This window comes from Nomascus leucogenys, chromosome 11 (genome assembly GCF_006542625.1).
Source record: "Nomascus leucogenys isolate Asia chromosome 11, Asia_NLE_v1, whole genome shotgun sequence".
NCBI classification, from domain to species: Eukaryota; Metazoa; Chordata; class Mammalia; order Primates; family Hylobatidae; genus Nomascus; species Nomascus leucogenys.
The window spans coordinates 65,496,129-65,513,474 of record NC_044391.1 but is presented as its reverse complement, the minus strand read 5'-3'; the positions used below and the strand labels follow the sequence as shown (position 1 = coordinate 65,513,474).

Below are 17,346 nucleotides of genomic sequence, written 5' to 3'. Positions count from 1 at the left end.
CTTTTTTGAATTTCTTCACATTTCTCCTCTAAAGAGTCTAGGGAAGAAATATCCTACTAGTATTACTGAATATTCCATGTCAGCGTTAGACTTATGGAGAATTACAGCAACTGATCAAAAAAGAAATGAGATAAAAATCACTCACTTTGGGTTCTCTGTAAGCCAACTTCATCCTGCTTGTGCTCATTGCTTGAAAGAGAATTAAGCAGTTGTGACCTCATTCATTTTTGTGCTTTTTCCCTCCCTGCCAAGCTCCATTTGGTGCCCTATTGTCCCACAAGTTGCCTATTTGAGTCTTTTGAATTAAGAGTTTCGAACAGAAGGCCCATCTGCTCTACATGAGTATTAAATTATCAAAAGACTTTGAATAAGGAGAATTTACCCTTGTGTTTTTTTTACAATGTTTCCTTTCCCCTCTGTGTAAGATTTAGAGCACCATTGTTTTTCTTCCACATACGCTTGGACTTGAATAGGCTACAGTTATCAAGTTATATAATATAATAGGCTTAGAAAGCTTTGAATGGCAGGTACTGAATAGATGTAAGAAAGGTTTTGTTTATTCTCATTATCTTATAAAATATAGTTCTTATTAAGTATAATTAAACATGCAATATGCTAGGTCTTGGTATGTTGAGGTTACTGAGTTTCATAAAAACAAAAAAATCCTAAAAATTAGATGTCAGAGAGATATATTTTGCAATCAATCATGTTTATTAAGTAAATGCACATACCATTTTAATTCATAATATGATAGATAGTATGCAACTGACAAATCCATAGTTTCATTTTGAATATTCACGAGTGAGCATATTTTAGCCAGACTTTAAGTCATATGATTAGTGCAAGTAAATTTTATTCTTTGCTAGCAAGCTCTAAAAAGTTCAGAATCGATTGGCTAGGAGATATGCATTATGTAGTCAAATTTGTTAATAAATGCTGTGTAAGGAGATCAGTTGAAAGATGACATTTTTAAAAACGTGCATGGTTTCTATTATTTAAATGTGCAACTTTAAAATAGTTTTTCAAGGAAAGTGAGAGTCAGGTTATACTTTGGGTATGAATATTTGTACAACAATATATTGATATTATTAAGAGAATAGACCAGGCATGGTGGCTCATGCCTGTAACCCCAGCACTTTGGGAGGCTTAGGCAGAAAAACCACTTAAGGACAGGAGTTTGAGACCATCGTGGGCAACACAGCAAGACCCTGTCTCTAAAAGAAAAAAATAAATAATAAAATTAAAAAATAAAAATATGTCTAATTTCCTTCTTCTTTATTATTGGCAAGTTGATACTTTTAAAGGTAATAGGGATATATAAATTCCAAAGAGTGAAACAATTTCTCATAATTCACACAGTGGAATTAAAAGAAAATATACCCATTCACTTTATAGAATTTGTATAGTTAAAACAAAAATTGGATTTAGTAAATGTGGGGAACAAATTGCTGGAGTCTGTATCAGTTGATCACTTCCACTGGTCTTTGAAGTAATTATCTTGGGGTAGATCTAGATGTTATGGGGATCTGAAGCATCTACAGTATTGGGTGCCCTTTCAAAGATAAACAATACAAAATTATGAAAGGAGAACTTAGTTCAGCATCTTACAAGGAGCCTAAGCCAGAGAAGGACGCTGAAAATTAGGCATCATTAGCTTTAGGGTAAATCTGTTTCACCGTAGGTGATGAGTCAATGTAGGTAGTGTGAAATACTTCAAGGAAATGATTTCTGTTGGCTAAATGTTTGTGTGAATTGTAAATATTTTGCAAGTTTTAGAAAAAGATTATTTGATACTCTATGCATTTTTATGGAAACATATTTTTCCCATGGAATCTAAGGTTACATTTAAAAATTTCACTTAATTGTGATGGAAGCAAGGCAGGTTCAGATTAAGACCTCTCAGCGTCCTAGATGGGGTGCCCTAACCCATACATACTTATAAATAAAGTAACACTAAACCATAAAACTTAAAACTTACATGGATGTGCTGAAACGAATATACCTTCTTTCTATTATAATGTTCTATTTTAAAATTCTGTAATGGTATATAAAACAAAAAGTTTTCTCATATTGTTCCCTGAGTCTCATATTACCCCTGATTTATTGCCGCCCTAAGTGCCTACTTAATATGCCCTAAGTGGGACATCATCTATCAGGCAAGTAATTGGCTGTAAGTCTGCTTTTTGACACCACTTTTTCGGAGTCTAATGCAGACATGTCATTGCCCTTTATCTTTTTTATATCTTATTGTACTCTCTCAACTTAATTTGCATGACACTAATTTAAGTTTACATGTGCCTTGCAGTAGATTGAATTGAGGTTTCTGGTTAGTCAAACATGTTGAAAAAAGGTGTAAAACACGTGGAATGCTGTTACAAGATGATCTGATCCCTTCTAAGCTATTTTTCCCAATAAAATAAATATATATGTATTTTTTACTCCAAAGCGATATGCCAATTTCAAGGACGAACCTACTTTGAAGGAGAAAGAAATACAGTCTATTCCTCTTCTGGAGTGTGTGTTCTCTATGAGTGCAAGGTAAGAAGACTATTCATGGGTCTTTCAAAATTGTTTCTATTTATAAACACAATGAAAGTTTCTTTACTAGCTCAACCTTGAAATACATTTTTGAAATTCGAATGCAAAGAGAAAATTCACAATATTAATTATAGTTTGAATGTAAAGAAATTCTCATTTTTTAAGCATGTAAATTAGCAGTTGTTAAACAATTTTTCCAAGAAATGAAAATGCGATTTTGTCAAATTAAAGCTTTGTGAATTTGTCCTATGTTTTCCAAATTCAAATAAGTTCCTTATTTGCTCTTGGGAGGAAAATGTAGGTGAAGTTAGACTTAGCTTTTTGTCACTCATGATTTTGTACCGTGTGAAAAGTATTGCTCAGTTCAATTAAAAAGAAAACAAAAAACTACCTAACTAAAATTAATTGTTGGATGGAGTTGAGACTGATATTTATCTAATTCCCTTTGGAAGGAGTGTTTTAAATTAGTTAAAGGGAAATTCCTTACAAATTTACTTGCCAAGGTTTCTGAAGCAAATGTGATTCATTTGAATTTTTGTCCCTTGACCTACTAATTGAAAAACTAAATATATTTCACAACACTTTTCATGTTTGTCTTTTGTAAATTATAATGTTATATTTCTTGACCCTAATGTTACATTAAAATCCTTATTCTATATGAAGGAAACTGTCTATATATAAAATTTCTGCTTTAGGGTTTCATTTTTATTTGCTAGTTAATTTTCCTCTTTAAATACCTCCTATACATGGTTTGGGAAATGATTTAGCATGTATAAATTATGTAGAAAATTAAGATAGTGATTTATGCTGCTGGCAGCACCAATAAACTATGATTGCTAAGAGTGAGGGAAAGGAAAATCCTAAGAATTTTGCCAAGACAAATTGAATCTGAAAGAAGCTATCCAGTTTATGCATCTTAATTTGGAAATCCTTTGAGATAAGCAAGGAGGAGATGCAAAGAGGCAAGTCTTTGACGGATTTGATTTCTAGAACATGAAAGCTCTGATTTCTTCATGCCCATTATAAAGTATCCTCTCTGCTTCTTTTAGTTTTAAATCAGCTTTCCAATGATGTAGGTTCTCATCTTAGAGAATAGAGGCACAGGAACATTAACATGAATTCCTCAACCTGTATTTCAAGATGATGGATTTTCCTTTATCAGCATCCCTACACCAATGCCGTTTTAAGTGGAGTAAGTCCCACAATAGATAAAAGAATTGGAAGACAGAGTGAGATCTAGGAACTCCAAAATGAGAAAAGAGACTCAGAGAAGTTACTTCAAGGAGGGAAGAAAACTTCTGCCAGCTGGCTTCTAATAGTAATCTCTAACATTAAAATTTTGGCTCTAAATTTAAAAATCTTGAGAGCATTTAAAGTTTCTCTACTTCTCTTTCTCTCTCTCTCTCTCTCTCTCTCTCTGTGTGTGTGTGTGTGTGTGTGTGTGTGTGTGTGTGTGTATCCTATTCATTTTACCAGAATGTGTCTCATAATACTGATAATTGTGGTTTAGAAATGTACTGGTATAATTGCCTATTGGATTTTAAATTTGCTATTATATAAGATTATTTGATTTTAAATAGGTTCAGTTAGAAGTCTGTATAGAGGCAATTTATGAGGCAGGTGCTCATAAATTTTAGATAAATGAGTGAATGTTACCTTTTATTTGCTCAAACAAAAGGCACCATTTTCTACCTTCTAATGCTGCACCATCCAATAGAAATATGATGCAAACCACAAACATAATTTTTGTTGGACTGTTTTTTTTCTATTTTCCCCCATATATCCAAAATATCATCATTTCAACATGTAATCAATATTAAATTTATTAACAAAATATTGCACATTCTTTTGTTACACCAAGTCTTCAAACTCTCATGCATACTTTGCAATTACAGTGTAAAAGAGCCACATGTAGCTAGTGACTACTGATTGTACAGCACAGCTCTATCAGATCATCATAAGCTTTTGTACTAAATTCTTCACTTTAAGGACTTCCACAGTTTCTTTTCCCTTCAAGGCCCTTAGCTCCTATATTTACTATGTTGCAGAATTGACAGCTCTCTCACACATCCATTTTCTGGGCTGTCAATTCTAGTCCCTGTTTGTTCTTTTATTGTCAGTTTTGTGGCTTTGAAAATATTAGCAGTCCTGGGGTCTGTGACTTTCATAGTAACACAGAAAAACACTGTGGTTTAGAAAATCAGATTTCCAGAACTGATATTACTACTAAACCAAAAGAAGACTAGCATTTGACTCCACTGTATACATGCCTCCTGCCAAGCTTCTTGACAAGAGCTTATGATTTGGAGAAGGTCCTTTACATAAATGAGCCAGGAAAAGGCAGATATTGAAATGTGCACTTCTTCTATGAAAGCATTCCTTGCAGAAATTATATCTACAAGTCTAAGCTATTGAGCAGTAGTTAAAATGGAAGCTTGCAAGTTCCAAGAGTTATTTAATTACTTATGTATTGGTTAGCATAATATAACATAGTTAATGATCATTGTTTTTAGGAGATTGGAGACCAACAGTATAGAAAACAAATGTTTGCTCCTAAGGCAAGAATACTTCAATTATCAGAAGTGTATTTTGTATTTTGGTTTCTCCTTGGGAAGTGTTCAATCTTTTTGGCTGCAAGAACTACAATGATTTTACATTGATTTATTCATTTATTCAAGAAATTTTTTAAGTGCCAATTATGTGCCTGAAAATGTGCTAGACATTAATTTACAAGAGACATGAATCCTGCCCTCATGTTCCTTGTAGTTTTGTGGAAGACATCCAATATTTCTTACCAGAATCATCTGTGAGAATCTCCTTATAATAAAACTTTATAAGAAAACTGAAATGTTTCGAAAGCTCAATTTTAATTTACTGTTTTTTTTCCAAAAGCTGTTGATGTAATTCAAACTGTATCTTTGCCACAATTGTCATCTGGGCTTGCAAATGTGTTGTAAAACTAGCAAAATTTTCCAGGATTACCCAGATGCTTGGCAAATTATAGACATGGTTGCAGTGTGGTGGAATCAGTGTGGCTGATTCCTATTCTAAAGACTTTCCAGTTGGGATTTGATGTCATTTTGGGAGTGAGCCCATGACCTGTGCAGAGGTCCTCAGGACAAAAATTTCTGGATCTTAAAAGATTCTTCTCAGATGCTGAATCTGGGAACTTCTTAACAAGTCCTAATGATAAAATTTGAAGTATTTGTTTTCTGTTGTCGAACAGGACCAGACCATGAAACTTGTTGAGAGTTCAGGCTGTCCAGCTTTGGATTGTCCAGAGTCTCATCAGATTACCTTGTCTCACAGCTGTTGCAAAGTTTGTAAAGGTAAGACTTTTTTGAAAAGTAAGATTTATGTGCAAGAGTTATTATAGTAGGCTAGTACAACTGACATGAAGTAGAAATTCTCATAAGCAAATTATTTCCATAGACTAATAGTATTTGCCTATATGCTCTCCTAATTTGGCAGAGAGTAGCACGGTAGGTAGTCATGAAATATTTACTGAACTGAATTAAAACCGAACTGCTCCCATGCATTTCTGCAAGTTGTCTTGAACCTGTCTCAAGCTCTGGATCTCTAAATGTCTCTCTATGTGCTGGTTTGGAGTCAGCAGAGCTTTGCTAAAGAAAGTTACACAACAATATTGAGTTAGTTATTTTATTGGCAGCTACTGTTTCTTGGCAAGTGAGTTTTGTTTGTTTTTCATTTCTCCTCAGCTTCTTTTTATAACTTACCTAGAATATTTTCCATTATGACTGCTTCAAATCCCTTTCTTCTTGATTCTACTCTCAATTCTCACCCATAGGTTTCTGGACTACTGAGAATGGAGAGGCCATCAGACGTACATTGTTTGTTCTGTGTTGCCTCTGATATGATACAACTAGAACTAGTAATTAGAAGGGACTTCGATTATTAGTTGAAGATAAGAAAACACTAAAATTTGTGCTATTCGAAAATGCAACAGGCCACCCCAGGAGGCAGTGAATTTCCATCACTAACGGTTTTTAAACTAGGTATCTTATTATAGATTCATGTATTAAATTAAAGCATTGCTTATATGGAACTCTGTAAGATCCTTGCCAATCATGAAATTATATGTGCCTTCCTGTATTATATTGGAATAATGTGCTTGTGAATCCATCTTCTACATTAGACAGTGCACCTTGTGGGCAGGGCTGAGTCTTTATGTTCATCTCTGTATCCTTAATACTTAGTATGATACCTGGTATGTAGTTGGTACTTATAACTGATGTAATTGGTGCTGTATAATAAACTGCCCCAAATAAGCTACTAGTACTTGTTTGAATAATGACCTTTATATTGATGCAAAACAAAGCTTAAATAGAAAAAGTAAGACAAAGAAACATTATGAAACATATACTATTTTGTTTTCTTTTAACTTGCTCTATTAAAAGTGGGCATAGGATCTGATAGATCCTAGATCACCCACTCCCATTTTTAGCAGGGTGGTGCAGTTTGGTTTTGTTTTTAGTTTTTAAGTTACTTTTCCATCCACTCAGTAGAGCGTTTTTAAATCTCATTTTATGTGAGGCTCTTTAGGAATTACAAAATGGTTTAAGACATGGTCTGCCCTTCAAGGAGCTTTCAGGGTAACTCTGCAGTAATAAAGAACACTTCTAAAAAGAACTATGATCACATAGACATAGAATAAGTACCATAAGAGTTTTCACTCTCACAGTGCCTAAGTCAGGGCCTTACACAAAGCACATGTGCAATTTGATGTGAATCAAGAATGTTCTTTGGATTTAGTCCTCCAGTTTGCAGCTTGACTAGAGTGTCTTTGGCATCTAAACACAGGCAGGCCATATCGGTGTTTCTTAAACTTAAATATACATATGACTAACTTAGGCATCTTATTAAAATGCAGATTCTGATTCAGTAGGTCTGGGGTCAGGCCTAAGAATCTGAATTTCTACAAAAAAGCTCCTAGGTGGTGCTAATGCTGATGGCAAGCAGCACCATACTTTTAGTAGTTCTCTATTGCTGCAAAAAAATATCTATTGCTGCTCCAAATCTCAGTGGATTAAAGCAATAGTATTGTGGGTCAGGAATTCAGACAGGGCTTGGCTAGGTGATTCTTGTGCTCCACGTGGTGTTAACTGGGGTCATTCAATGCTGTAGGGCTGGAAGCCGGGCTTGGCTGAGAGGTTCAAGATGGCCTCACTACATGTTGGTCACCTTGGTAGGGTTGGTTAGAAGGCTGAGCCAGCTGGCACTCCCTCCTTCTCTACATAATCTAAGGACTTCTTCCTATGGTCTCTCCAGCAGGGTAATCATCAGACTTCTTAAATGGTGGCTTAGGCCTTCAAAGACTAGGTCTGGAACTGGCACCACATCACTTCTATCGTACGCAATTGGGCAAAGCACTCACAGGCAGCCCACATCCAAGAGAAGGGGAAATAGACCTCACCATAGATAAGAGTGCTGCAAAGTTGTGGCCACTTTTAATGGCTGTCTTTAATGGACACTACAGGTGTCCAAGGGCTATACAGAAATTACAGAGATGAATAGTTTAGAAGTTAGTCAAGGTTAGATAGGATAAGATTTGGGTAAAAAGCTGAAATAGGGCCTTTAAGATATCAAGAGAAACCTTAACTACATCCATTTCTTTTTAAAAGAGTCCTAATATATTATGAAAAGCAAGTTAATAAAAGGAAAATGCTAGTAAAATTGTGTTATATTTGAATTATTTACAATTAAAAATAATGTATTTACATAGCATACTTAAAAATACAATGATAGATTATACCATGACTAATACTTCCTCCGCCTGAGATTCTGATATAACTGATAGGAGTGGGGCCTTGGCAATACTATTTTTAAAAAATCCCTGATAAATTATTTTTCACAGCTAGGATTGTGAATCACTGGCTTAGATAATCCTCAAACTGAAATTGGACAGATTGGTTCTTCTTGAAATATTTAGCACTATTTTTAATAAAGATTGCATTAATTTCCGATTCAAATATATAAAATAAACATGTGTTCTCCTGGCAGTTTCTAACTTTCAAACTAAAAGAAGTCAAGTTTTCAAGGCTTAAATTTTTAGTCACCTCCTAAAGATATGTTGTGACAAATTCATTTGTGATAAAATTGGCCTCCTGTTTCCAGGCCTATTTGTATAGTGCTAAAGATGGTGTGTTCACATCTGAAAGAGTAAGTTGTTGGACAACAGTTAGTAAATATTCCCTGAGAGCAGAGCATGAGATGAAGTGTTGACTTTTTCACTAGAGGCTCAGCCAGTGGTTGGAAACTAAGCTACACACTGAAGTCAGGCTCCAAGTCGGTAGGCGCTAAATCAAATTCACCCAAGACTGTGTTCTAGGTACCCTGTAGCTAGCCATCTTCTGTAGTAGCAGATCAGAAGAAATGTAGCAGAAAAGTTTTCTGCTTTTTTCAAATTAGAGAGCCCTTTCAAGGAAGCTTATAACAGATTACCACATGACAGACACTCAGCGTTTCAGTGAGGATTCTGATTTAGAAAGATAAAGAAATAATATGGATAACCTTTATATCCACAGTCCTTCTGGTTCTTCTCCTCCTCCTTGGCAACCACTTTGTCTGCCCACAAGATCATTAAGCCTTATTCACTAGATGGCCCTCCTTAATTTATTATTTACTTCATCTCAACTCATAATTATAAGCAATAGGGGCATCCACATGCAGAAGGCTGAGTTAGTGTCAGTTCTCCTTTCCCTGGGAAACTTCTGGATAACCCATAGTTTCCCATATTATTCAAATATCACCTTCATGATTCTGGCCATGTGCTATGTATATATTGCTAATACCATTATATAGTTAATTTTAAAATACCTACTATAGTCGACTCACTTTTAAAAGATTTAGGTTTATTCCTAAGCGGTGGTAGCCATGAAATAATAGGATTATTTGCTAGATTTCTGTATTTCTTATACACAATAAAAGAAATCCATTGGTATTAGTATTTTTTTATGTTCATCCATGTACATGAGATACACTTTGGGGAACACTAGGATAATCCATTATCTTGCAAACAACACCTAAATTAAGTTAATATTCTTTCATGTACAAGTGATAGAACACCCAATTCAAGTTTCATGGCAAAAAATGGAATATGTAGGCCCAATAAGCAGAGAGTAAATTGGCTTCAGGTGTAGCTTGATTCTGCTCTCAAATCTCGTCCCTTTGTCTTGATGCATCTCTCAGTTTATCTCCTGTGAGGTAGCTTTATTTTGAGGCTCGATGTATTCTCAGCGGTACCCCTACATTCTTACGCTCATATCATTATGCCATTCAAGTAGGTGGAAGAAAAAGCTCAGCATTCTCATACACTGAATAAAAACCCCAGAATTGAGTTTCAGTGGTCTTCATTAGCTTGAAGTAGATAATATGCCCTGACCTGAAGAATTTATTGTGTCCAGGCCAGTGGAATGCATTGACTGGTGTGACTGTATCCTGTGGAGGAGTAGAGTCCATTTTCTTATAAGCATATGGGCTGAAAGTAGGGGTGAGTGATTCTTCCATAGTATAACTAGGTTATTCTTTTTTTCCACAAAAACAAGAAATAGATGCCTTTAGGCAAAACCTATAAATATTCACCACAAAATTATTGTATTCTCTTTCTCCTGATAATTATGTATTATATATACCGTTCTTACTTACACATAATCTTTTGTATCCATCCTCGCTTACTATTCCAATTATATAGGAATGCATGTTTATATTTTACCAAAAGGTCTACACTTCATAGAAAAACATAGAACTTTATGTAACTTCGTAAAGCTTGCAAAGGGATTAGAGAACATAATATCCTTGAAGTTAAAACCTAAAGAAGGAAATCAAGGAAAGGCTAGGTTGTATTAGATAATTGGTTCATCCATCTGTCTATGACAAATATTTGAATTTTCTTTTATAGATCTCAACATATTTAATTTCAGCTTAGTAGTGCTCTAATAACTTTAGTTATTAACAAATAATATATTATTATGCTTTTACATAGATAATTTCATTGGAACCTCACATTTTTACAAGGTAGTTATTATACTAATTTTTACAGGTGAGAAAAACTGAAGGCTTAGAAAGGTTAATTAATGTACAGTTAGTAATTTACACAGCAAGTAAGTGGCAGAGATCAGATGTAAACTCAGGCCTGCCAACTCCAAAAGCCAAGCACATATGAATGGAAATGCAACTATGAAGATAATAGGATTATGTTGCCAACCCATACTCTGATTTGTTTAAAGCTATTCCCTATAGATGAGAAGCAACCTACTTGAAATCAAGTCTGAATTTTCCATCCATTAATTGTTAGCTTTTTGACCCTAGCATTTTGCAAAATAACCAGTAGATTCAATCAACTTATCTGTTGGAAGAATGAATCAAAATAGCTGAATTGTTTATAGTGAATTGGAATTCGAATGACTGAAATTTTAATTTTTCAAGTATTTGTGTTTAAAAAAACCCATCTGATAAAAAGCAAGGCACTTCCTAATTTTTACCTAAAACAGTGAAAGTTGGATCACACTGTTACAGTGAGAAAATTCTTGCAGCAATTAAACTCTACATAGTGTATGTGTGCAAGATGTTTAGTGCTGAGATGAGAGGTCTCACCATTACTGAAACAGAACTGAAAATGGATGATAATAGAGGTGGCATATCACATATGGCATAGATAATATTGGGCAGAGTCCAAGATGGGAGAGGAGAAAATTCAACCAAGTGAAAAGTTAAAGGAAGGTTTTGAAAAAACGGTGTATCAGAAATGGTATCCGTTCTTATTCACAGTCCTCTGAAAGTTGTTTGAAACAGTACAGGAAAAATTATGCAGAAACTTAGCACTGTGTTAGAGCTTTGTTTCTTAATTCTCTGTATATCTTAAGGAGTAGGCTATTTTTTAGTAACTTTGTTTTAATATAGAATAAATATAAAGTGGTTTTTGAAGCCTTTTTAGTTAGTTTGATGTTGTGCTGAGCTATTGGGATAGATAGTGAAGATGACTTTTTAGCTGAAATTGTTCCCCCTCAGGCATTATAAAAAGACAGTAGAATACATTTGAAGAAATATCATCTGAATTTAGCTATTTAAAGAAGGAAATAAAAAGATCCTAGGAGAAAGCGTTTTTAACTTTTGCTCTTCTTAAGAATTTTACTTTTAAATGTACAGCCTTAATCATGACAATTTAGATTGTGAAGACTCTTGTCAAAAGAAGCTAAGTTGCCAAGTATTTTAAATGCTGTCATTGACTATATTTTTCTGGACTTAATAAACCTATGTTCGATTTTATTTTATTTTTGTAGAAATCACTGAGTCATTTGATTATTTTTCTATTCTTTTTTAATGGCATTATTACATTTTTGGAACATTACTCTTCTTAAGGGTTATTAAGTTGTACCAATAATATTTTGCTATACATCATAGTTGCATTAATAGGGAGTATGTTTTAACTCTGGAATTCTAATCAGAATGAAGACCAATTTGATTACAAATAAGACGAACCAATGTAGTACTTCCATCTATATGATTTTTCGCAAGTAAAAGTCTTTTCTTGCTTATAGGTAGATCAGATTATTCTAGGATATATGAAATATACTTTTTTAGTCCTTTTTTTTTTTTTTTGAGATGGAATCTTACTCTTTTGCCCAGGCTGGAGTGCAGCGGTGCGACCTTGGCTCACTGCAACCTCTGCCTCCCAGGTTGAAGCAATTTTCCTGCCTCAGCCTCCAGAGTAGCTGGGATTACAGGCACCTGCCACCATGCCCAGCTAACTTTTGTATTTTTAGTACAGACGGGGTTTCACCATGTTGGCCAGGCTGGCCTCCAACTCCTGATCTCAAGTGATCCATCTGCCTCAGCCTCCCGAAGTGCTGGGATTAAGAGTGTGAGCCACCACACCCAGCCACCTTCTTTCTTTACATGGGCTAAAATAGTAATCCATTAGAAAGTGCAAAACTAGATAGATAACATACATCAAGCAATTTAAAACTGGTCGAATTACATATAATTATGTAATTTCCATTAAATATAGATTCCAGTTTTGAAGATTTCATTTCAGCATCTTAGATGATCTTTGAACAAGAGCTCCAGACCACAAAAAGAGATCTTGAGAAATTACACGATTGCTGTCACTATTTATAAAATGTTCCGTTTTTTTTTTTATAAAATCTGAATCTGTTCTCTTATTTTTTTTCTTTATGAATACTTCTTGCATTCTAAAAATTATAAAGATTAATTCATCTTTAACACATTTAGACAGGTTTTTTTATTTTTTGGATGCTAAGCTGTCTAATTTCTTAAATACACATTAGGTACATTTCATCTGGCTTGTTTCGTTTTACCCACAGGTATTGATAATGTTGAACCTCCAGTTGCCAGATTACCTTCTCATTGTGTTATCTTCTATATTATAAATCTTCATTTTGGACCCTAATATTTCTTTTTTTCAGATATATGGAGGGTTATAATTAGAATATTAGGGACTAGATAGCATTTATAAAGTCAAAAACCACAAAAGAAATGGAGCTAACTTGAAATAGAAATTAATTGAGTTAAACATAAAGAAGAACTTTTCGGTACTCATAGCATATGATTCTTCTGTAAATGTTGATGAAGATACTAATTAAAAATTATTTAGGGAGTCATAGCTTCAAAATTAAAGAAAATATTAAGTAGGAAAAATTCGCATTGTCATAGTTTCATTTACCTTAATAAATTTCTTTTTTTTTTTCTGTAGGTTATGACTTTTGTTCTGAAAGGCATAACTGCATGGAGAATTCTGTCTGCAGAAATCTGAATGACAGGGCTGTTTGTAGCTGCCGAGATGGTTTCAGGGCTCTTCGAGAGGATAATGCCTACTGTGAAGGTAATCCCTGTAATGATGTGTAGCTCCGCTGTATAAATTTTCTAGGATTACTGCATGCAAAATTTATTAATTTCCCAGGTTGTCAAGTTGATGGGCCCATTAAAAGCAGTGAATTTAATTTGAAGCATATTAATCAGCTAAAAATAATTATCTTTCAAATTAAAGTTTTTCAGCTATCTGCTATATGTCAGACTAATAAGTTAATATGGCTGGTTTCTTGAATTAGAACAATTCTTCCACTGTGAAATTGCCTTCTTTTCTTCATAATTAGATATTCAGATAGCTCACATATTGACATGATTACTGTGGCTTGCAGTTAGAATCGTAGTCAGATTTTTCCAGACAGTGTTGTGTAACAAAGGCAATCACTTAACAGGAAGATAAAGTGCCTACTGCTATTTCTGTTTGCTGCTATAAGTAATCTAAGTGGTTGTATTCATGCTCTGCAGTATTTAGTAAATAGCTCCAGTGGAGTAAATCATTTTCTAGTTAATTTTTAAAAATCTTAACTAATATCCAAGATAGTTTATTCTCTCATGGAAACTGTCCACTTACAGTGAGTGGACTCTTGGCATTTGCAAATGCTCTGGCTTTGATTCTTCCTGAAGAAGTCCATGAGATGTGGTAATTTATGATTTCCCTGAGGTATGGATTTGAATCATTCCTGTTAATTGTGTAACTAGCTAATGAGTTCTACAAATAAGAACATTGATTTAGAGGTGTTTGGGCATTCAGAGAAAGTTTTGGAGAGTTCTGAACTTACCCACTGCACATGAAAAGCATATGTCGTAGATCTGTGGAGATGGAAAACCTCAGGTATAAACACACAGCTTCTGTTTAGCTGCAGGATGATTTGTTGGCTCTCGGGAAACCAAATTATGTTGTTTCCCTTAGCTTTAAATAGTTTTTTCTTTTTCTTAAAAATCCATATTCATTTTTCAAATTGACCTTTGGATCAAAATATTTCTTTAAATGCCACTGATTCAGTCCTAAAGGGATCATTCCAGTTTTGCAGAAGAAAAGAAATATGGCTTCCCTTCCCCATTCATAATGCAGATTTATTTAAAATTCCTCATCTTAAAATACTTTTCATAAAAATGGATTTTTACCCTTACATAACACAGAGGTAAACTTTCTTAGGAAACTAATGTATTTTCATTATAATATTTGAGATTTCTAACATGTAACAAGCCCCTTTGGTAGTTTATACGTATAACATGAAACTACATGATACAAATTCATGTGATACTTTGTTTTGAATTTTACTTATATGATTATTGCTTTTTTTAAAAAATTTGAGCTGCTTTTGATGCTACTAAGTATATTCAATCATGTAATAAATATTTAGTGAGCACCTACTGTGTCCTGAACACTTTTCTAGGCTTGGTGTAAAGTGGAGTAAATGATGAACAAGACTTAAGAATTTCCCGTGCTCAGAAGCTTTACATTCTGGGGTTAAGACAATTAGTGGGTGACTATAGAACTAGAGAAGACAATTTCGGGTAGTAAAAATTAATAGGAAGAAAATGAAACAGGATGATGTGCTAGAAATTGGCTGGGGATTTATTCAGAGTGGTCAACCTCTGGGACAGGGAGTGAGGGGAGAGTGGTGGTTAACCTGAGACTTGATGATAAGAAAGGAAACAGCCATGTAATAATCTTGGATAGAACACTTCAACCAGAAGAATAAAAAGTGGAAAGGCTGTAAGTGGGAATGAGCCTAGAATGCTCTGGGAACAAAATGAAGGAAAATGTAGTGGAGCAGACAAAAGAAGGAAATCCTGTTGGAGAATTAGGCAGGGGCCAGGTGATGTAGGAAAGTTTGCAAGGACTTCAGAGTTGCATCAAGGAGGAGAGTGATATGCTCAGCCTTGTATTGAAAAGGATAGTTCTGGCTCCAGTGTGATAGATGAACTATTGTGTTGGGTGTGGTGGGGAGCAGTGGAAATTGGAGATGAGTTGGAAGGCTATTGCAGTAGTTCAGGTAAAGATGTTGATGGCCTGGATAAGGAAAGTTATAGGAGGTGAAGAGGAGTGAGGTATATTCATAGTATGTTTTGAAAGTAGAGCCAAAAATACTTGCAGTTAGTTTATTGTGGTGTAGAATTGATCAAGAGGAGCCAAGATTTGGAATCTGAGCAACACAGGGATGGCATTGCCATTTGTTGAGACAGGAAAGAAGTTAAGGCAAGGGGCCAGAGATTTAGATTACCTTACTTGTTTAATGCAACTTACTGAAAATTGGCCAAATCATAAAGACCAAGTCACTCGATTTTTATCTGGAAGTGTTCTGGATAAAATCTATGGCACAGATTGGCAGCTGTTTTCATCTTGAATGCACTATACAATGACAGATGTTTTACAACTTTATACTAATTGTCATTTAAATATATAATCTTCAAAACATAAGAAACTGATGGAAAAATTTGTTGAACATATTGATATCTTCAAATTCAAGATATCTTGAATTTTTTTGTACATAAGGACTTCTAATATATCTTTTGTTATTTATTCCAAATAACAATATTATTCAGGATTTGAATAATTCTTATCAAATATGGTTTTCCTTTTGATTATGGCATGGTTGCTAACTTTGAGGATGTTTTGACTTCTTAGAAGGAACACCTTTTTAAACATTTTTAATGCAATTTTACATGTTACATATTTGGTCCTTAAAGAAATTACACTTGTGATTATACATAAAAATAAGCAAGCCATTGTTTACAAATAACATACAATTTTATTTACTAAATCTGTGGGGTCGTTTAATGATGTGACTGTAATTGAGATTATTGATTTTTACTATAGTTTTCCTGATCATGGTTATCATAACACTGGTAACTATTGGAGTTCATTCACTCATTTGATAAATATTTATTGAGTACTTACTTTGCTCAAGGTTAGAGATAAGGATAAAGCAGTAAATTAGATATACATGACTAATATTCTGTCAGGCAAGAAAGATAATTAACAGGCCATTTCATTACACCAAAGAACATTTCATTGCAAATGTGGCAACTATTCTAAAGGAGAAATAGGTTAATAGGGCACGTGATCTGGGTGGTGGGGTTAGGGAAAATTTTGCTTAAATAAGAAGAGTTTTATTCTGGAATCTGAGGGGTAAGTAAAAGTCAAGAAATCATAGAAGGAAGAGTAGAAAAGAAGAGAATCTCTTACATGGGTAAATCAGCATGTCTAAGGGCCTTCAGGTAGAAAGAAGGACTTTTTAAGAACCAAAGGAAGGCCAGTAGCAGAGAGCACAGGAGAGGTGCCCAGTGAGACTGATGATGAGAAGCAGGATCTTGAAGGTCACACTAAAGATTAGAGTTTCATTTTAAGAACAAGGAACAGCTAATTAAAGATTTTAAGCTGAGAAGTTTCGTGATCACACTTGTGTTTTAAACATACCACTCCAGCTGTAGGATGAACAGGAGAAAGGCTGGATGCAGGGAAACCAATGGACGAAAGCCAGTGAGGGCTTGTCTTAAAAATGTAAGTGGAGATGTGGATGCATCTAAGAGCATTTGTGAGGTAAAACCAGCCAGTCTTGATTAATTGATGATAGTAGATGATGAGGAGAGAGCTTTAGAGGTTGATTCCCGGGTTTCTGGACTAATGAATAGGCAGATGTTGGTGCTGCTCACCTAGGGAACAGATTGAGTGAGAAAATCATGGTGGGTTTGGAGTGCCTATGGGACAGCTAAGGTGAGTAACTAGTTGAATATACTTCAATTTGGCATTAAGGGAAGTTTAACTTAGACAGAAAATTTGGAATTCTTTGGCATCTAAATGTTAGTTGAGGAGATGTAAGGGATTGTCTAGAGAATTTTGAGCAACATTTGAGCATTTTATAGAAAAGATGATTTGGTGATGGCACTAGCAAAGTCATGGCTGAAATGTAGGAGGAAAGAGAAGAGAAGATGGTGTCACAGAAGCCAAGAGAACAG

The 17,346-nt window shown here is 34.5% G+C and overlaps 1 protein-coding gene across 4 annotated transcripts in view; it reads left to right on the top strand.

The window, feature by feature from the left end:
- Positions 1–17,346, top strand: part of NELL2 (neural EGFL like 2) — a 419,741-nt gene that overhangs the window by 202,539 nt on the left and 199,856 nt on the right. For all 4 annotated transcript variants that reach the window (XM_012510714.2, XM_030822676.1, XM_012510715.2 and 1 more), the window contains 3 exons: positions 2,447–2,538; positions 5,765–5,867; positions 13,271–13,399. In XM_012510714.2, coding sequence (XP_012366168.2) covers positions 2,447–2,538; positions 5,765–5,867; positions 13,271–13,399 — 324 coding nt within the window. The remainder of the gene's footprint in view (positions 1–2,446; positions 2,539–5,764; positions 5,868–13,270; positions 13,400–17,346) is intronic.